The sequence below is a fragment of the Bubalus kerabau genome, chromosome 5 (genome assembly GCF_029407905.1).
Source record: "Bubalus kerabau isolate K-KA32 ecotype Philippines breed swamp buffalo chromosome 5, PCC_UOA_SB_1v2, whole genome shotgun sequence".
In the NCBI taxonomy this organism is placed as follows: domain Eukaryota; kingdom Metazoa; phylum Chordata; class Mammalia; order Artiodactyla; family Bovidae; genus Bubalus; species Bubalus kerabau.
The window spans coordinates 124,109,849-124,132,130 of record NC_073628.1 but is presented as its reverse complement, the minus strand read 5'-3'; the positions used below and the strand labels follow the sequence as shown (position 1 = coordinate 124,132,130).

At 41.7% G+C, this 22,282-nt stretch overlaps 1 protein-coding gene across 12 annotated transcripts in view; it reads right to left on the bottom strand.

The window, feature by feature from the left end:
- PTPN14 (protein tyrosine phosphatase non-receptor type 14) overlaps positions 1-22,282 on the bottom strand; it is a 190,255-nt gene that overhangs the window by 88,105 nt on the left and 79,868 nt on the right. For all 12 annotated transcript variants that reach the window (XM_055582980.1, XM_055582975.1, XM_055582978.1 and 9 more), the window contains one exon: positions 18,087-18,256. In XM_055582980.1, the coding sequence (XP_055438955.1) occupies positions 18,087-18,256 (170 nt within the window). The remainder of the gene's footprint in view (positions 1-18,086; positions 18,257-22,282) is intronic.

Here is a 22,282-nt window from a genome sequence, read left to right as displayed (position 1 = left end):
TCTATCAGAAACTACCTGTAAAGGCAGAAGATGTTTAAGCTTTATAAAGATCATAGATAAAGAAAAATTTAGAAGGGCAGAGTTCTGGCAAATGAAGGATCAGATAAGGGAACGGGACTGGGAGTCTAGGAGGGAGAGAATTTCAGGAGTGGGCTCTCCATGTCTAGTGTTGGTCGGGAGTGAAATGAATAGGAAAAGGTCCCTGGTTCTGAGGTGGGGGTTCCCATGGTAACCTGCAAGGGGCTCAAATGAGCCAAATAAATGATGGGCATAATTTCTCAAGGCCTCCAGATGGAATGGCTAAACAAAAAATGATGGAAGCAGCAAGCAGATAAACAGAAAACAAGCAGAAACACCAGGCACCCAAAGGTAATAGAAATATTAAATAGTAATTAAAAAGTAAAAATGTGTGACATGAATATTTGGGGTGAGTTTTTAAAATAGAAAAAAAAGTTTGATTGAAAAAAAAGGCAAGGAATCTATGAGAAGCAGATATTAAAGATATTTGAAAATCACTGGAAACTGGAGCTTGCCTGGGGAAAGGGATGACAGTCAAGAAAAAAAGTAGAAGGGTCAACCTTCCTGCAGACAGCAGACACCAAGTCCTGGGACCTGGGTGAAGGGTAGGAGAAGAGAAGCAGCAGCTGGAGCATATTAAACACAGATATGGGCACAGGACGCCACTCCAGAAGTAGATGCCAGCCTGGGCTTTTGGCTCTGGATCTGATCAGGGTGGTTTCTTTAAAGAAGAGCCCCATTTGATGGTCTGTACTGTCCTTTATCATGATAAAGTTCTGTGTTTCTTAAATGAAAATCATAAGAGGAGAATCTGTACAATGGCCAAATGAGCCTCATTCACAACATTAGTAAACATGATAATTAAATTATATATACAGTATTTCATTATGGATGATCAAAAGCTAGATTGATTCTCTCTCATTTATTTAATGCTTTCTAACCAATTATTTATATGTTGGGTCAAGGGCAAAGAAAAGTAAAATGTTTTAGTCCTGGTGTGTGTGTGTGTGTGTGTGTGTGTGTGTATTTTCAGGTGTAAATGCAAGTATCACAGAGCGATGAGTGTGTGTGTGTGTGTGTGTGTGTGTGTGTGTGTGTATTTTCAGGTGTAAACGCAAGTATCACAGAGCGATGAATATGAACCTCTGTGATTCAACATTCCTCTCCTGCAGATGGTCAAAGCTCTAAACAGATTTCTAATCATACTGTAGTTATAATCACATAATGTTACAAATTGGCAAATAATCACATTAAATCAGGAAGGAAAAATATCTCCTTTAGTGTATAATGGTTATGAGATTTGTGACACCCTTTTGAAAATGAACCAGAAGTAAAGAACACAGCTTTCTTTTATGTGGTATTTTCCAACTTCCTGTGGATAAAAACATTTCCAGGCCATATTTTTTTTCTAAATATGAGTTAAATCTTATTGTAAAAGATTGTCAGAGTATTAGCTCTCAGGATAAAACTTTCAGTACTCATAACAAAGGGGAGCAGTTCAGAAATTGTGTGTGTGTGTACACACTCACAACACAAAACCTCTCAAAGTATAGAAAGGTCACAAAAGATAGTTTAGAAAATTAAAATACTTCCAATCTAGAACTGAGAATTTCTATCTTTAGTTTGCTTTTTTTTTTTTACTCAAATATATTGTGGTTCTGGTTGGTAATTAGAATCAAGGATTCCATAAACCAGTCCAGAAAATAATACCTTCTTTAATAAAACTAATGATGAAAACTCTGATGTTTTTACAACTTGGGAATTTTATTTGGCTGAAATGTTTTTATCATCACTTCTAAATTCATCTATTGTTTCATCTTAATTTACCTAAATTCAGTAGAAGTTGACATATTGGCATGGCAAGAGAATTACTGAAATCCATACACAGATTCTCAGTTTTGAAATATTTTTTTAAATTAAATTTATAATTGCAAAGCATGAATAAACAATGGAAAAGGTCTCACATACGGTTTTAGGGCCCTAGAGAACTACAATTTAGGCCACTTCTATTAAGGATGTACATAATGCCAATATAGTCAAAGCTATGGTTTTTCTAGTAGTCATATATGTATGTGAGAGTTGGACCATAAAGAAGGCTGAGTGTTGAAGAATGGATGCTTTTGAACTGTGGTGTTGGAAAAGACTCTTGAGAGTCCCTTGGACTGCAAGGAGATCAAACCAGTCCATCCTAAAGGAAATCTGTCCTGAGTGTTCATTGGAAGGACTGATGCTGAAGCTGAAGCTCCAATACTTTGGCCACCTGCTGCAAAGAGCCCAATCACTGGAAAACACCCTGATGCTGGAAAAGATAGAGGCAGGAGGAGAAGGAGATGACAGAGGGTGAAATGGTTGGATGGCATCACAACTCAATGGACATGAGTTTGAGCAAGCTCCGGGAGATGATGAAGGATAGGGAAGCCTGGTGTGCTGCAGTCCACAGGGTCACAAAGAGGCGGACATGACTGAGTGACTGAACAACACAGTGCTAAATTCTTGTACAATCAGGAAATTTAATGACTTATTTGAGGGCATACCATACATTATATTATGTATAATCAGTTATGCATTAACAAATTTTAAACTAAAAGGCTAAAATTTTAGACTATAAAACATGAGAAATAAAAACTAACCAAAATTTCTGCAGAACCTCGGTTTCTCCATTGTGTTCATGTCAGGCATCATGAAGATGCCCACTTATTGTACAAATAAGACCATCTATCCTCTGGGCTTCCCTGGTGAGTCAGTGATAAATAATCTGCTTGCAAATGCAGGTTTGATCCCCGGTTCAGGAAGATCCCTTAGAGGAGAAAATGGCAACCTACTCCAGTATTCTTGCCTGGGAAATCCCATGGACAGAAGGAGCCGAGAGGGCTACAGTCTATGGGGCGGCAAAGAGTTGGACATAACCAAGTGATTAAACAACAAAAATAATCTATCCTCCAGGTTCCTCAGCCTAAAATGAACTCTGCAACTCTTTAATTCCTTTCCAATTCCTCCAATCTATCTTGAGAATCTCTATTTACTAACATAAAACACTAGCTATACCTGAAAGAACATCAGGATAGAATTTCCTTTCATTTAACCAAACAAAGTTTAAGTCTCAATATGGCATTAATTAAAAGATTTTGACCAGGCAATCAAGAGCGGTGTACAAGAATATGCAATTTTTTAAGGTACAGATTCTTTTTTTTTTTAATTTTTGCTGAAGTATAATTGATTTACAATGTTGTATTAATTTCTTCTGTACAGCAAAGGGCTTCCCTGGTGGCACAGACAGTAAAGAATCCACCTGTTATGCGAGAGATCTGGGTTCGATCCCTGAGTCAGGAAAATCCCCTGGAGAAGGGAATGGCTAACCACGCCACTATCTTTGCCTGGAGAAATCCATGGACAGAGGAGCCTGGCGGGCTACAGTCCATGGGGTTACAAAGAGTCAGACACAACTAACTTTCATTTTTTCATGCATTTTTAAAGAATGCCATAGGTGCTTCTGAGCCCTGCATGCTAAAGACCACACTTAAAGACACAAGCAGTCCAATTTCTTAGTTTTGCTTTTTTTTTTTTTTTAAATAATCATCACTTACCAAGAGTCATCATTTTATTAAATAATTTAATTGAAATCTGTTTATACTTGTCACACTACACCCTCTCCAAGTTACAAGTACTGCAAGACTGGCCCCTCTTGCTGTAGCCAACCTGGCTTCAAGACCTTGAACAGCTGCTCTGACCATCTGTGAAGCTGCAGGCCAGGCCTGCCTTATCCTGTTTTCTCACACAGGTCTGATAACCTCTGCACAGTAAGCATGACCAGCCTGGACCCTCTGGGCAAGATCTGACCACTTGTATGGGACTGGGGCAGGAGTGGGGAATCTACTTAGGAAATTCATGTTGATGATAACAATACAGTTTTTGCTTAAATTACTTTTTGCAACTCTACCTTTAGGAAGTGCCAGAGGAAATAAGGGACAAGGTTCAATTTCATTTCAATGACATCAAATCCTTTATCTTTGGAGGGTAATTTGATTTCTAGCACTCACACTGCTGTTGTTCAGTTGCTAAGCTTTGTCTGACTCTTTGGATCCCATGGACTGTAGCATGACAGGCCTCCCTGACCCTCACTATCTCCCCGAGATTGCTCAAATTCATGTTCATTGAGTCAGTGATATCATCCAACCATCTCTTTCTCTGTCACCCCTTCTCCTCCTGCCCTCAATCTTTCCCAGCATCAGGGTCTTTTCTAATAAGTCAGCTCTTCACATCAGGTGGTGGAAGTATTGTAGTTTTAGCATCAGTCCTTCCAATAATATTCAGAGTTGATTTTCTTTAGGATTGACTGGTTTGATTTCCTTGCAGTCCAAGGGACTCTCAAGAGTCTTCTCCAACACCACAGTTCAAAAGCATCAATTCTTCGGTACTCAGCTTTCTTTATGGTCCAAATTCTCACATCCATACATGACCACTGGAAAAACCATAGCCTTGACTAGACGGACCTTTGTCGTCAAAGTGTTATCTCTGCTTTTTAATACGCTATCTAGGTTTGTCATAGCTTTTCTTCCAAGGAGCAAGCGTCTTTTAATTTTATGGCTGCAGTCACCATCTGCAGTGATTTTGGAGCCCAGGAAAATAAAGTCTGTCACTGTTTTCACTGTTTCCCAATCTATTTGCCATGAAATGTTGGAACCGAATGCCATGATTTTAGTTTTTTGAATGCTGTTTCAAGCCAGCTTTTTCACTCTCCTCTTGCACTCCCATCAAGAGGTTCTTTAGTTCCTATTCACTTTCTGACATTAGAGTTGTATCATCTGCATATCTGAGGTTGTTGATATTTCTCCCCACAATATTGATTCCAGCTTGTGATTCATCCAGCCTGGCATTTTGCCTGATGTACTCTGCATAGAAGTTAAATAAGCAGGGTGACAATATACAGCCTTGACATACACCTTTCCCAATTTTGAAACAGTCTGTTGTTCCATGTTGGTTCTAACTGTTGATTCTTGACCGGCATACTGGTTTCTCAGAAGACAGGCAAGGTAGTCTAGTATTCCCAACTCTTTCAGAATTTTCCACAGTTTATTGTGATCCACAGAGTCAAAGGCTTTAGAGAAGTCAATGAAGCAGATGATTTTGCTAGAATTCTCTTGCTTTCTCTGTGATCCAATGGATGTTGGCAATTTGATCTCTGGTTCCTCTGCCCTTTTAAAATCCAGCTTGTACATCTGTAATTTCTCAGTTCAAGTACTGTTGAAGTCTCGCTTGAAGGATTTTGAGCATTACCCTGCTAGCATGTAAAATGAGTGTAATTTAGTTCACTAATTCCTAAGATATAGATGTTCACTCTTGTCATCTCCTGCTCGACGGTGTCCAATTTACCTTGATTCATGGACCTAACATTCCAGGTTTCTATGCAGTATTGTTCTGTACAGCATCAGACTTTACTTCCAGATACATCCACAACTGAGTGTCATTTCCACTTTGGCCCAGTCTCTTCCTTCTTTCTGGAGCTATTTCTCCATTCTCCCCAGTAGTCTATTGGACACTTTCTAACCCAGGGAGCTCATCTTCCAGTGTCATATCTTTTTGCCTTTTCATACTATTCATGGGGTGCTCAAGGCAAGAATACTGGAGTAGTTTGCCATTCCCTCCTCTAGTGAACCACATTTTGTCGGAACTCTCTACTATGACCTGTCCATCTTGGGTGGCTCTGTATGGCAAGCTCCTTCGCCATGACAAGGGTATGATCCATGAAGGGGCTAGTCATAAGTCAGTACTATTAAAAAGTTTCTAGCCAAAAAGAGTTTCTACAAAAGCAGGGTTTTTAGTGATTTGGACCCTGCTAATCATCAGTTAGCAGAATCAAGAGTTTCCCAGGTGGCGCTAATGGTAAAGAATCCGCCTACCAATACAGGAGACACAAGAGACATGGGTTGGATCCCTGCATCAGGAATCTTCCCTGGAGAACAGAATGGCAACCCACTCCCGTATTCTTGCCTGTGAAGTTCCATGGACAGAAGAACCTGGTGGGCTATGGTTCTTAGGGTCTCAAAGAATCGGACACAACTGAATGATTGAGCACAGTGAGCTTAGCTGGCTTAGTTAGATACTAAGCCCCTTGGTGGCACTGTAATGTCACAACCTGACTAGATTAATCTACATTCCCAGAACTCTCTTCCCTGTACATTTCTGGTTACCAGGGCCAAAACTGATTGGCAACTATCTGCACAGCAATTTCTCATTACCTCACAAATGTTTGTTATTTAAAAAACAAACATTATTTGAATATCCACTGTGTGCTGAACATAGTAATGGGTGCTTTCCGAATTAATCCTCACGGGAGCTATGCTGGCATCATCTCCAATTGATTATAAACACAAAAGCTGAGTTTGACGGAGTTTACAGACCCTGGCCAAGAAACAAATACCTGCAAAGCAGATTTCCTGAGTACAAATCTACTACAGCAGAGTTTGTTTTTGAACTATATTTTACTTCCAGCTAATATTTTCCTTGAAGATTAGACCAAATACCAGTTCTTCACTGATTCTATTAGTCATTCAAAATATATACACAGTGCAGTCTGGCAGATACCTAACTTGCATTCATATTTTCCACCAATATCCATCTTTTCACAATTGGTCATTTATTTCAAGGATCCAAATTACTGACCTTTTTGAGTTTTCCTTGATCTATGGGTTTCTCTGTTTATTTATCACAGTTCATGTCTTCTGAAGACCTTCTTCAAAACATTTGGTGTCCTGGTCAAAAACATTTGTTTCTAACACTGCTTCTTCATTGCTCTGATTTTCTGGTAAATTATCATGTGTCTGGCTTGTATTTTAGTGAAACTTACGCAAAATTTGCTGGGATTTGCTCTGAATAACAGTAACACCTTTTCATGTTGGCAGGAAACATTTTTACACTGGCAACACATCCACTCATTCTGGCCAGCTGCAGGCACAAGATTGATGGGCTAACCTTGAGAGCTGGACTGCTGTAAACTGAAACACGTTGCAGCATGTCCCTGCTATGACGACTCCTCCCCTCCGCTCACAAATTACACCAGAGAGCACAGTATCATCCTTTCACAGTCACACCTGGGAACTTGACACCGGCTGACACCTTTCTACTGTTTATTTCCAATGTCTCAATTTTCCACTCTTCTAAAGGGCTTAGTGTCATCTGAAAGCTTGGCACTTTCACTCTATGCCCAGGGCGGCAGATCACTGATAAAAATGCTAAATAAAACCCATCTCAGTTCCAATCTCGACAGAAGGCTCACTATTTAAAGGACTCCATTCAAAGAAGTGCCTGTTCTCCCTTGCCCTTTGTTTCTTCCGTCTAAACTACTTCCTTCCCTTGGACAAAACACATCTCTTCCAGTTTCACAGGGTGTCTTAGCTGTGGCAGGGCAAGGGAGGGGAGTATGGGCTAAGGCTTTTGGAAATTTAAATAAATCCTCTCCCATGTCTGCATCCTTGGTTAACCTACAAACCATGCCAGTGCCGGCTGAAGAACCAGACTTCTGTTTCTAAGCAGTGGTGTGACTGTGGGCAAAGCCCCTTCATCTCCCTAGCTCTCATCTCCTTCATCTGTACAATAAAGCAAGTGGCCTCTAGAATGTGTGGCATCTCACGTTTGGATATAAAGCCATGACTCTGGTAAAGCTTAGTTTACCTTGATAGATAGCAAACTACTTTTTCAAATAAACTATGTTTGCTTAAAATTTGGGTGGTTTCTTCTTTTTTTTTTTTTTTGGCCCTACAGAACATTTAGTACCTTTCTGATGGATGGAATCTTTTATGAGTAATCAGAGAAGAGGCAGATATTGAAAGCAATAAAGAGGGGAAATCTGAAAGACCTGAGCCACATCTCCACCACATAAAGTACAGGAACATGTTATCTGGCACTCTGCAGTGATCTGACATAGAAAGAAACTTTCAAACAAGGATGTAAGGAGAAAGATACTCGCACATCCATCTGGACCATCCAGTTTCTGGTAGGTGGCTAAAGCATGAAGACAGCTGGACTCTGAGTGCCACAGATCTAGATGGGCCACTGCGGAGATATGGGCTGATCACAGTATTGAGAAGCATGCCAAGATACACAGAAAGTACAAGTATCAGCGGTTACAACCTAAATGCCTACAAAGCCAGCAGGTCACATGAAGGAGTCCATATCGCACCACAGGGAGTCGGGGTAATGGGCAAACTGGATAGCACATGCCCACCTGCAAGGCATCCAAGTCCAACTCTTTAAAAAATGGTCCAGGTACAAAAAAAAACCACCAGTAGACCAGAATCAGCTCTCACACTGCCAGTTCATCATCTCTGACTTCACAAGTACTCCTGCCCCCGCTGTTCTCTGCTGACCCTTCAGTAGGAATTACCCCCCACTCCTGTTTCTCTAGTAAAGCTGGGGAGTGAGGGAACATGTGGACAGAAGTATTTCTCTGGCAATGAAATGTGAAGGATTCAACTAATTGATGGATAAAATCTCCACTTATCAGTAATAAAACTTCTATTAGGGGAAAAACCCACAATCCTTTTTCAGAGAATGATAATAGAGCCCCCTTTATGGGGTTGTATCCTGGTGGCTCAGACGGGTAAAGAATCCCCTTACTATGCAGGAGACCTGGGTTTGATCCCTGGGGTTGGGAAGATCCCCTGGAGGCGGGGCAGTGGCAACCCACTCCAGCATTCTTGCCTGGAGAATCCCCATGGACAGAGGAGCCTGGCGGACTACGGTCCATGTGGTCACAAAGAGTTGGACACAACTGAGTGACTAAGCACACAAGTGAGGGCCAAAAAAGAAAATTACTGAAAATACTTACCGCAGTACCTCGCACGTAAATGCTAGCCACTCTCATGGTTACTACTATTAAATTCTGTCGAGTGACAGAATACCAACTACCTTCTTCCACAAAACCCCATAGAGTTATATTCTCAGGCCCTGCTGGCTAGGCTTGGAGGTCTTGTATTGGGTCAGAAAACAGCTATGCCATAAAAGCACAAAAAAGGACTCTATGCTTTCTAGATGCTGCTGCTGCTCGGGCACTGTGGGGCTCTTTCACGTGGGAGTCCCGCACGCCTGCCACTTCCCTCCTCCCTTCCCACCCATTCTGCCCCAACTTAAGGTCCCCCTCACTGAGATGCCAGGGGAAAAGCAGAGCAAAAGATTCTAAAACATCTACCCTCCTGTGCCTCTCTCTCCCTGCAAGATTTTTTAAAAACCCCAGTACTGAAATTAACACACTCCTCCCAATCCCACCCATTATAATGGTATCCCGAAAAATCCGAGAAATACTTTTTAAGGAAGTGGATGCTTTCTTTAAAAAAAAATCCATACAGCATACCTGGCATGCTTTGACATGACAAAACACCTCTTCTCCTCGCTACTGCTTACTTTTCCCCTCTCTCTACCTCTCAGCTGAAGGTAGACACTGTTGCGTGGGATCACTGGGTTCTACTAGGCTTTTGAAAAAATTCAATATTCTAAAATTTTAATCCCTGCTGTATTATAAATCTTTATTACTCCATGAGTCAAATGTTGGATCTTTCTCAGTCTCCTGCAATGCAACTCTGATAAAGAACCATTTGGAATCAATGAATCAGTGAATAAACAAATGAATACATGTATCTTTGAAGATCAGGGAATGCAAAAAAACCAAAATCGTTGCCCTCGCTTAAGACATCAAGTTATATCCAAGTAGTTCAACAGAAACACATGATTTTTGTTCGCTTTTGAGAATTTCAGAACAGATCATCAAATACTAGTAAATACACATTAGCCATATGATTAAAAATGAGAATTTTAAACAAAGAAACAACCAGATTGTGTTTAAGTACTAACTTCATTTTATTTGGGTACACCTCATTGTTCTGTTGCCTAAACTTCTATCTCTCTACATATTCTTGCAAAAGAGATCTTTTTCCCGAGAGGGGAAAGAAACGGATAAAAAGGATATATCCATACATGAGGAAGACTTGGTATGATGAGGTAGCCACTAAGATGTGCTTTTGCTTTAATTAATAAAAGTGTAAACTTTGGAGAGTCATCCTCTTTACAGAAAAACGTAAGGAAATCCTAGTTGAGGATTGAGATAAGCTAATTAATCAGCTTCTCTAAAGGAAATTCAACTGATTTTAGAATATTAATGGCTCCCCCAACTCTGCAGGATTTTTCCAGTAAGTCAAGTCCTGGGGCAGAAGTGGTTACTAAGGCCTTCATTTTATTTTCCTATTTGCAAGCTGTTGCTGTTCAGTCGTTAAGTTGTTTCTGACTCTCTGCGACCTCATGGACTGCAGCACACCAGGCCTCCCTGTTCCATACTATCTGTCAGAGTGCACATACAGAGTGAAAATTTTATTTTTGTTCCCCTGTGGATTTTTTATTATTGTTATTTACTCTTTCTCTTTGATCACACCCATAACAGCAGACTCAGATCCACCCAGCGAGTCACAAGGCAACAATAAAACAAGCAGAGATGAATGAACACGGACGTAGGTAGCAGGATGTCCTGGGCAGGACTGGCTACAGAATTTGCAGAGTCTAGTGAAAAATGAAATGCGGGGTTCATTATTCAAAAATCATTAAGAATTTCTGGGCCTTCCCCAGTGGTCCAGTGGTTAGGACTCCAAGCTTCCACTGCAGGGGGCATGGATTCAATCCCTGGTCAGGGAACTAAGATTCCACATGCTGCCGGTGCAGCCAAAAAAAAAATCATTAAGAATTTCAAAAGAATGACAGCAGAGCACAAAGCCAAGTTCAGTACCTTTCCCCGTGCAAATAACTGCACAGGTCACAGGCCCACAAAGCTGGGCCAGGAAGACACTTACCAGGCTCCCCGTGATTCACGAAAAGAGTGAGAAAGCCTACGCCAGGAAGTAAATAATATGAGCAGTGTAAGCTTTACAGACAAACTCCAATTTCCAATAAATCAAATGTGTGGAAATAAAATAAATGCTGCTTGGAGATACTGCTCTTTCAGATGAGAGAGGACGTGTTGAGATCTGCTCATTATATACTCCCACTGACTAGCAAAGTGTCTTAACATGGAATAGGTGCTTAACACAAAGGTTGAAATCAAAAATAATGCAAATAAATGGCAACTCACATTTTCATCAACTCATCTCCTTTGGGGAATCAATTCTTCTGGCCTTCAAGATGGCTGTTTGTGGCACACAGCCATCCTCCTCTCTCATCTCATCATACGTGACGTTGGCCACACAGTATAATGTCTGAGATTAAATCTCAGTATCAACAGCATCTTAAAATATCTGGCAGAAACAATTTCGTTCTCAATCATCAGACAGAGAGAGAACAAGTTCTCATTCACTGGCTGGAGCTGGCTCGGAGAAGGATTTGCCATTCTCAGCAAATTATATTATCCACGGGGAATTCATGCTGAATCTTAAGTCTGACTTGAAGGGAGTCCCTATTTCCCAGCCCACGGGTAAACTTTAAATAGCCATTAAAATGACATTTCAAAATAATAAAAGAACTCAGAGAACAGGAGGAACAAAATATATGGTGTTGTAAAAGGAAATGGAAACGTTACCATAATTAGAGCTTTTAAAAGAGACATTTTAAACACTGGTTGAACACTGACTTGTTTACAATAGCACTCGAGGCAGATGGCAAGAGACTGAGGAGGAAACCTTAGGTATTTACAAGAAAGGTAAGGTGAATAAAGCTTTTGTAAGGTCACTGGAACCACTTCTTGAAGCCTAGTTTAAAAAAAAAAATCAAAACACCAGTTTGACCTTCATAGGGATGTAAAAAGTCTTAAGCGAGTCTACCTTAAACATCAATAGAAAATGTCAACAGCCCAAAACATGTAACTGGAAGTGGGGTACCACTCCCCACCACCATCTAACACTGTAATAGCGTTATACCTCCCTTGTCACTCACCATCACAACAGAAAATGCACCCATGCTCTTTATGGCACCGAAAGAGTGCAGCTTTCACTGTGGCCATATATTTCCAGTTAGTGGAATGACACATTGTCCCATTAGTTCTTCCCAGACAAGGAATTACATTTAACATTGTGGAATGCTCCCTACTAGTCCATAAAGAGATTAAGAATTTTTTTCAAAATCTTTCTGGAAATAACTGCCAGGCAGCTTTACCAAGCAGGCTAGTGGAGAAGGTGATGGCACCCTACTCCAGTACTCTTGCCTGGAAAATCCCATGGACGGAGGAGCCTGGTAGGCTGCAGTCCATGGGGTTGAGAAGAGTCAGACATGATTGAGCGACTTCACTTTCACTTTTCACTTTCATGCACTGGAGAAGGAAATGGCAACCCACTCCAGTGTTCTTGCCTGGAGAATCCCAGAGACAGGGGAGCCTGGTGGGCTGCCGTCTATGGGGTCACACAGAGTCAGACACGACTGAAGCGACTTAGCAGCAGCAGCATGTAGCCTCATTGTCTAGTACTTTAGGGAAGTTGGGAGATGTACAGGAGAAGAGTGATATCAAGAGAAGAGCGACCCACACAGGCTGAGAAGTGCAGAAAACACAGAGGCAGCGCCCACTGGGTGGAGGGAGCCTGCCACAGGTCCCACAGACCTGGAGTTCCCACCAGATGTGCTACAGTGCGCCGAGACTGCCCTTGGAGGGCAGAGCAACCGTGCTGGCCACAGCAGCGGCTCCACTGCTGTGTCTAACGACGCTCACCTCTAGGAGCGCGGACCACCCGCCCTCCACAGCGGGCTACAAATGTGTCCTGGGAAAGAAGGAAAGGTTATCTGGCCTCCTTAGGACAATTAGAAGCCCCTGGCTGCTTGCTGCTTAGTTGCTCAGTTGTCTCCAACTCTTTGCGACCCTTTGGATTTTGGGCTGTCAGGCTCTTCTGTCCATGGGATTTTTCAGGCAAAAATAATGGAGAGGGTTGCTATTTTCCTCCTCCAAGGGATCCTTCCAACTCAGGGACAGAATCCATATCTTCCACGTCTCCTGCATTGCAGGCAGATTCTTTACCCACTGAACCATCCAGGAAGCCCAGAAGGCCCTTGGCAATATGCAAATAGGCCATTCAACAGGGATAATGCAAAGACGAACATGTTCTGATAACGGAAAAATGCCCCAGAATTGAAAATTTTAGAAATCATGCATGCAGTGAAGGAACTTCAACCTCGAAGCCAATTCACTCTTCAAAAATTACTTCTTCTCTTACAAAGTGTTCTCTTTAGTACTGAAAAAACTAAAGAGGGACTTCCTCACTGGAGGAAGACTTGGAAAAATCCCAGTCCTAAACGAAAAGCAGTGATCTTGGCCAGCAGCTTTCTGGTTTCCCCTGGCTATTATTAAGGATCCTTCTGTTTGACTAAGAATTTCTCCACCTCTCACAAACCATCTTTCTTCATTCTGTGTCCAGAAAAATCTGAACACCATGTGTTTATAATGAGCCTGTTGCTATGCACATCATTAAAACACATTACAAAAATCTTTCCTTTGAGTCAGGAGGAGGGCAGAACGGGGGAAGATAAACTCCTAACCAGAGTCCCGTTGCTAAACAGAAAAGCTGGCAAAAAGGCAGAAGAGAAGCCAAGCAAAATGGAAAAAATTATGGTGGTCCATCCTTGAGTCATTTTAACCAAAGGGGGATAAAAGAACATTTTTAAAGCCCCAAGGTAATGTATCTTACAGCTTGGAGAGAATTCTCTCCCTAATCTCTTTCCTTTTCATGGTTTCATGACTCATCCTCCATCTGTTAGTGTGTCCTCTTTGCCAGCTTTTTCACACTTCTTTAAGAATATTAAGAGTTTTTTTTCCCCCTTTTATGTGTACTTCTATGTGTATTCTCCCTCTGATAACTTTGGTCTTCTATTCAATCACCACCTAAATGTTGGTTCTGAACTGTCTGTTTCATCCCTGACTCCACCATAGCTATCTTGGCATTTTTCCCTCACTTATGAAGAGGCTTTTTTTGAAAAGTCATATCTGGGAGATGAGAGGAAACACAGTACATCAAAATTAAAGGGAAAAAAAAACAGGGGCTTCTCTGGTGGTCCCGGGGTTAAGAATCCACCTGCTGATCCAGGGGACACAGGTTCAGTCCCTGGTTTGGGAAGATACCATATGCCAGTAAGGAAGGGCTAGGAGCAAGTAAGCCTGTGTACCACAGCCGCTGAGCCTGTGCTCTGGAGCCCGGGAGCCACAGCTACTGAAGCCCACATGCCCTAGAGCCCGTGGTCCACAAGAGAGGCCACCACAATGAGAAGCCCGCACACTGTGACTAGAGAGTAGCCCCTGCTCGCCACAACCAGAGAAAAAGCCCGCACAGCAACAAAGACCCAGCACGGCATAAAGTAAATAAGTAAAATTATTATTTTTTAAATTTAAAAACAGTGTCTCAATTTTCTAATTTAAAAAACACTGATCATCTTAATAAAGTCAATCACCTTCTTAAACAGCATGCAATCAACATCCTTTTCTAATTTTTGTTGTATTGTTCCAAATACTGTATTAACATGCAAGTTTTCAAGGATAGAACTGTCTGAAGATCAGAAATGAAACACACAGAATGAAATATACATTAAATATATCTTCATCTCTGTGTGTTTTTATATAGATTCACACACACACAGAGACAGTATTAATTCTAACTTCTTTGTTCTTATTCAGAGAAGAAGTGGCTAATGTTATAGAACCTGTTCAACTCTCAAATAGAGGCAGCCAAATCACCGCAAACATGTGTTGCGTGAAAACAAGTGTGGTGGGCTCCAGACAAAGGCTTATTTTTTAAGCACAGATGGTTGAATGGTTGCCTCCTCCAAAGGGTTGTCTGCAATGAAAGACAGATCTCTAGTTCTAATCTATGCAAACATCTTACTGTGCAAGGCATGACAAAGACTAACTGTTCTGTGTCAAAGCTGCAGATCCCAGGTGCTCTCAGAAGCCCATGTCCATCTGCACCCGAGCCACCTGGTCACTCAGGAAACAGGGACTGACTGGGAAGCCGGTCACTAACCAGCTCCTTGCGAGCGCTGCTGGGGCCTTCAGTGAAACAGTGCTCTGGGATCCCACCCCACTACGGCTTCTCCTTGGCCGCTCTGCCTGGAAGACAGTTTCAATATTCAGTGGAGACCCCAGATGCTTCTAAAACCTCCCAAGAAGGCTTACATTCCCTAGGGCTCCTAATGATTGTTAGTACTACAGTTCTCTTCCCCTTGAATTCAGCTAAATGTTCATCTCTAACGTCAAACTCAGAAGTCCTGAACACTCCACAATGTTATTCTGTCTGAACCAGGCCCCCTTTACACTCTGGTCTATATGTCCAAAACTAAGGGTGGGTCTCAGTGAGCCAAATCTGGATCATGGTTGGTGGCCCTCAACCTTCCCAAGTATATACATTCCTTTTTTCTCTCCTTTTTCTTTTTTTGGTCACACTGAGTGGCTTATGGAATTGTGGTTCCCCAACCAGGGCTGGAACCCAGGGCCCCCACAGTGAGAGCGCTGAGTCCTGACCACTGAACCCCCATGGAATTCCCTGTTTCTTTTCTTTATCCCTTTATCAAGTTCCTTTATTTACTTACAACACTTTTCTCTCTTGTTTCTCCATCTCTCCAGCATAAGTCTTTGACCTGCTCTGACACCCCTTGGCACATTTCAGTTTTCGGGCCCTTTGAGACCACAAAAATCCCTGCAATGCTGGATCGGGGGTGGGAGGGGAGGAGTACCAAACAACTCCTCTTGCAAACCCAGCTCCTAATTACACATATCCTTTCCCACAGAGAGAAGGTTATACCTGAAATTTACATAGGTTAGTTCCAGAGTTTACATCAAAAAAATGTCCTTCAAAGTTCTGAAATATTTTCAGTTAGTTTTTCTGCTCAGAGAGTCTGCTTCAAACTTCTCTGTTGAAAAACACTTCTTTACTTCCTTATCAAACCTCTTACATGAACCAACCTAACCAAGCAAAAAGAAAGTCAAAAGTTCCTACTCTATACCTCAGGTTTTGAGATTTAAACATGCTTTGTTTCAGCTTATATAGGCAAATATTGACAATCAAATAACGCAGCATTGTTTACTTATCTAGAAAATCTGAAACTGTAAAGAGCTTTATAGGTTAACTAATTGATTCCCAAGTCTGGATGAACATCAGAACTACCTGAGGAATATCGCTCATTTTAAACAACACATCCTTGTGATCCCCAGCCTGAGACATCCAAGTTCAGACTTCTGGTGCAGTCCTAGAATCCATATTTCGAACAAATGCTTTGGGTTAATTATGATCCAGCAAGCCCTGGTCTGAGAACCACTGATGATTCCAACATCCTATCCAATATGGCAGTCTCCTCTTCAAGACACCACACAGGCTATTCACCCTGAGCTACAGCAATTCCAGAGACCAAGGAGCCTGCTCTTTTGTAAGTCTGCTTGTTCCACTTTTATATGGCTTTAATTATTAGAAACTCTGTTCTTATGTCAAGCCAAATAACCAAAGTCTTTCAACTCCTTGAACTTCATTGTTACTGACCCTAGTTTTGTTCTTCAGAGCTGACACAGAATTCCCTCCCCATGAAAGTCCAAAGGCAGCTACTGAACCCTTGCAAGTCTTCATCTTTCTAAGCTTAAACAATCTTTTGTGTTTTTAACTTCATAAGCATAATTTCTGTGTCCCTCACCACTTCAACTGCTCTTCCCAAATAGACCTTACAGAATAAATCTGTCTAGAGGAACACCACTTCATTTTTTTTTTTTTTTTCCGTACAGGCTGAACTTTTCTCAGTATGCATTAATTTATAGTCCATGTTTCACCCTTGGCACTCATGGACTTGCATTTAAAGGTCCAAGAGCTATGAATCAGCAAGTATTTATTAACCTAATGCTGTGTTCCTAACACTGTATAAAGTACTCAAGAAGGATTCAAAAGCTGGAGGAAATCATCTTGATCTGATTTGACTTGAGGAGATTTGAGGAGATAATTTCTTAGACAGAAAAGACTTAAATGAAATCACTCAAAAAAAGCAGCACATGATGGTATATAATTAAGTGCTTCAAATGAATGACACCTGAAAGACTGATGCAGGTTTCCTGGGTCAGTCAGCTCTCTCACAGCCTGTTTTATAGACACACCACCTATGTAACAATAGTTTGGATTACAAAAAGAAGAGGATGGACACTATCACCTTAAAATGTTAATAAAAATTTCAACTGCATCCTTATTTCAGAAATTTAAAATCTAAGAAATGACACATATAATAATCAAGTAGCAAACTGTTCCTTTTACCCCAGATGTCACTGGCATTGCTTCCCAAGCACTCTGAATGCCATGATCAGAGTAAAAGGCTTATAAGTAGAGAGTTTGTGCAATTCCCTTCATTACTCGAAATAACCATTTGATGAGGAAACACCCCCCACCACCTGCATATTTTAACGAACATCAATTAAAACATACTCATTTCATTCACAGAGCTGCAGACTCATCAGGTCATTCAAGACTTAGATGCAAATCCCTCATTTTACAGATGGGGGAGAAATACCATTTCAAAGACAGCACAGGGTTTCTCCCAGGTAAAGCAGCCAATGAGCAGGAGGGTGGGGCCAATCCCCAGGTCTCTCTCCTTGCTGGCTTCCTGTTTCTTTGTATTAAACCTACCAAACCAAAACTCTTACCCTGTCTGAGCTTTACTCAACTCTACTCCCATCTTCAGTGACCTTCTCAATCCTCAAATCCAGAGTCGGATGATGCATTTTGTTTGGGGACATTTTGAGGGAAGGAGTGGACCAAACAGCATTAGGTGGTTAATTTTTTTAAATTAAATTCTAGCATATTTATTTTACTTACAGTCTCCAATTAATATTTCTATGCTTCTAGACACAAAATTCTACCTGTCTCAGGATCACTGTTACCTCACAAGCAGAAGAGGGAACCGCTGGCATGAGCTACATGGATTTAAACAAAAATTCTAAAGCTGCAAAGTGGTAAACAATCCCCAACTACCTCCCCTCTCCTCCACTCCACACACACACACACACACACACCCCCCTAAATCAACCAGCTCATCCACTTCGTCTGAAGCCTCAGTTAGTCCACACCCTTGCTTGGAACACGGAGAAAAGCACCTACCTTGTGGCTTCTTGCTGAAGCCATGACACATTTGGCACATAGAACATGACTCCAAAGAAAAGCAGAGGCTCATTAGCGAATTTGTCCAGATGTTTCTTCAGAGGTTTCTCCAGCTCCACCCATCGTGCTTGCTGGCTCTTGCTGAGAAACCAAAGGCCAAAGTAGTGTGTCTAGGTAAAAAGACAAGACAGCGTCAGTTCGGGCCTCCTAAGGGGCATCCTGAGACCACTCCAGCGTCTAACCTCACCTTTGGTCCCCTAGCCCGGACACAAGGATCCAGCTTTTACTTAGGAACTTTTGAAAAAAACCAGAGGCACACAGAACTTACTGTAAACCACCCCGAGTGTCCAGATGGCAGTATTCCTACCCATGGCTGCTCTTTGTACACTTGGGCACAGATGCACCTGTGTTAGGTAAAGGCAGTGGGTGATACAGAGTGGAGACCATGGGGACTTATTCTAAGATCTCGAGGCTGACTTCCCTGTGCTTTCGGAATGCTTCGTGATCTCACATGGAGCTCGCTGGCAGAGGCAAACACAGCTCCTGCACCTGCTGCAAAGTAACTTGCTGCTCAACTCCGAAGATGAAACCTTCTGCCAACGTTAAGCGTCCACAGCGAAGAATGTTTTCATAGGGTACCTGATTTGAACTGAAAATGGATTCACTCTGTTTGAGCTTTAATGAAGTCCCTTAAAAAACATCGGCCTCGACCACTTCATTATACATGAACTGCAGCGAGTCTCTCCCCCATATTAAGCATGGAGAGTGGAAGGAGTCGCTCTTCACAGCTGCCCTGAGCCCCTGGTGGCTGTTCTTGGCAGATCAGTGGGGGGGATTTGATAGATGAAAGTGAGATTCTTCACCCTTGGACTTGAAGCCTCAACTGGTTGAGTTTTGAACAACGTGCTAAATGATTAAAACAGGTACTTTTATGCATCCAATCCTGTCTTTATATTAATTCATGCTAGGATTTCAGGATTAGCACAGCAGTCACCCAAAAAAAACAAAAAACCAACAACACAGATCACTGCTTTTGAAGCATTCTTTTATATTTCAATTATAGCCTAGAATGGTTCACAGCACACCTGGAAATCTGCCTTCAAAGGCATGATTTCATTACAATGTTTAATTTCCAAAGGCATTTTTGTGACCAAGTTCCCACTACAGCTGGCTGCACTCTCAACGATACAGTACATCTATCCCGTCACCACGCCACCAAAATGTGTAATCGTCTTGACTCTGAGTTTACTAGAAAACCAGACATATCCTTCCCTATATAAAACTGCAGATCTAAATATTCTAAAGGATATTTTTAAATGTGTGAGCTTTCAGATGGGACCGTTTCCTCCACGATGTTTCACAGGGCAAGTCCACACCAGAAATCTATGCATTTCTCGAGCAACAAAATGCCAACAAACAGAACCAAGGCTATGTTTCTATTTAAAACTTAGGCCAACTTGCTTGAGTGAATTCTGACCCTATTGTTCATTTCCCAGCTCCAGCGAGTCCATTAGTTGTTCCAATGTGACTGATGATATAGAAGAAATGAAATGTGGCTGAACGGAAAGAAAATAGGCTTTGACGTCAGTTCATCTCCCAGCTTCTATACTCGCTGTCTCGGTAACTGTATGAGTGATGGAGCCTCCCAGAGTCTCGGAGCTTTTTCCTCTGCGAAATGGGGATGGTGATTACCCCCATCAGCCACAGGCTGTTCGGGGCATAAATGAGATAAAGACCGTCCACCATGTGCGTGGCCCACCTTACGTAACTACTTCACAAATGGTGCTTTCTGTTGCAGCTATGTATCACCACGATCATCACCCTAACTAACAAAAAAAAGAGCAGACTCAAGCATCTTCGTCATCAGCCGCTATTGGCATCCCAGTCAACCACAGAATCAGAAAACAGAAGTTATCTGGAAATAAAGGAGAAGAGGCAGGCAAAAGCAGAAGCTGGAAGGTCTACGAGTAACATAAAAATCTAAAAGTTATAAGAAAAACATCGCAAAGCAGTGTCTCCCCAAACAGTTTCTTTAAGAGTCTCATTAAAGGTGTTTATGGTACACTGGAATATCACTCTGAAGCTTTCCGAGGGGATCTATCACGTGGGCTTAGGCTAGCCTGAAAATAAGGCAATCCGGGGATTTAATTTAATAAACCATCTGAAAAGGATCCAATGCAGTTCTGCATTGCACCGAATTCCTTCATGGAGCACAGTTCCGTATAAGGGTATTCCACAGTATTCTGGATGACTAGGAGTGAGTCTGTATATGATAAATGAGGTAATATATGTAAGCAGTGATGGGCTATGTGATAATTATTTTACTTGGAAAAGAGCCCTTTTGTAAGCCTGGGTGGAGAAAGTGAGGGCAAACTTTGCAACTGCTTTGCAGGCCAGCCATGATTTATCACCTTTCACTAAAAGCAGTCTTGACATTTGGAGGTATGATTTTACGGTCCCTACTTCACTCAAACTGTAACATTCACTCAAATTAGTAGCACTTAAACTATAAAGGGTCCACAATAACTGCATAAACATTCTATAATTGATTTTGCAAAAAAAAAAAAAAGGTAAGTTTTACTTCTCCTGTGCTTTAAAAACCAGTATTTTAAGTTTCCTTTTCTCCTTCCCACCCAATCATTAAATGAGACCTGATCTCTGCTCTTCAAAATAAAAAAGAAAGAAAGAAAAAACACCCTGAGAAAGTATTCCATGGAATACACATATACCCACAGATATACATGTGTGCACATGTACATACACAGAAAAGGAAGGTGATGAGGTATAAGAGAATCATGGTGTGAAAATAGTCTTGAGCTATGATTATTAGTATAGAATTCCAAATAACAAGGCAAACCACTTTTAATGTCAAAACCTAATCCATGGCATAAGATACTTTTGTTGCTGTGGTACAGCCTTTTCCACAAGACACAGGATATTTCCGGGTGACTCACATGCATTTATCCAATGAAACAATTATTTAACTATTCAAGAAATGGGGTTACAGTGCAACCTGGAGGACACAGTTTCTACCTGCTATGGCCAGAACGACCTAGTTTAGAAGTGCTGAATTCAGTTATCCACCCCATCTGACACTGTTTCATAAAGCTCTGCTCCAAGTAAATTCTCCATTCCCACCTCACCCCTCCCTATTCTTCCTCTGCCATATGCCTGCTCTGGAGAGCTCAACAGAGGGGAAAGACCCTGTCTCCAAGTTCTTATTACCCTGCTCTATTCAAGTTCACAAGGCCGCACGTTTACTCAGCCATGTCTCACAGTGCGTCACAAGAAATAGAACCAGAACCTAACCTCTCACTCAGACTAACATGTGCGCCAGTTAACTTCCTGTGTATCATCCAAGGGGCCACTAATCCCATCCAGCCCAGCTGGGGCCACACCAGGCCTATGCATAAGCCACCTGCCAATTTCAACTCCAGCTGAATTCTGAAAGCTGAGCTCTTCTGCTAAACAGAGCCACGCGGTTGAAGAAAACGTGGTGGATTCCAAACAGAAACCCCCTCCTCCACGACCAAAAGGATTCTACCGCACTGCCCAAGTAAAATGCCTGAGACACTTGCTTGGTTTATCTCCAAAGCACCAAACATAAGCCAGGTCCATCTAAGCCTCACAATACCTCTGTGTGAGCTCTAAATCCCATTTTATTTCTCTAGTTTTCTTTAGAGAAAAACAGCTCTGGTGCCGTGAATTCTGCAATGCGTTCACTGCAGATAAGAAAAAGAAGACAGGAGAACCAGTTCCCAGGGAGAGGAACCACATCTCTGAATCAACTGCTAAAAATGCACGACTAAAATAACAATGGAAGAAGAGTCACCCTAAACTGTCATTTTCATATGAGTAGCTTCCTGGTTTATTTGGTTTGGAGTTTTGCATTTTAACAGGAAAGCATAAGTGTATGTGAGCCCACAAAAATAGGTTTCTTCAGTGGCAGATTGGCCTGTAAATCCTCCAGTGTGAAAGTTAGATCCCTCTTGTGGGATCATCAAAAGACTATAGTGAAGAAGGCCTTTAAAAACAATTTGAGATGTTTCTGATTGCTGTCCATTTATCTGTAAAAATGGTATTATCCCCCACAGTAGCTATTAATGAGGGTAAGGTTTTGTTTTTATTTTTTTTAGGGTTTTGTTTTTCTAGTTTTGTGACCAACAGCACAGCTTAAATGCTAACTGTTTATAAAG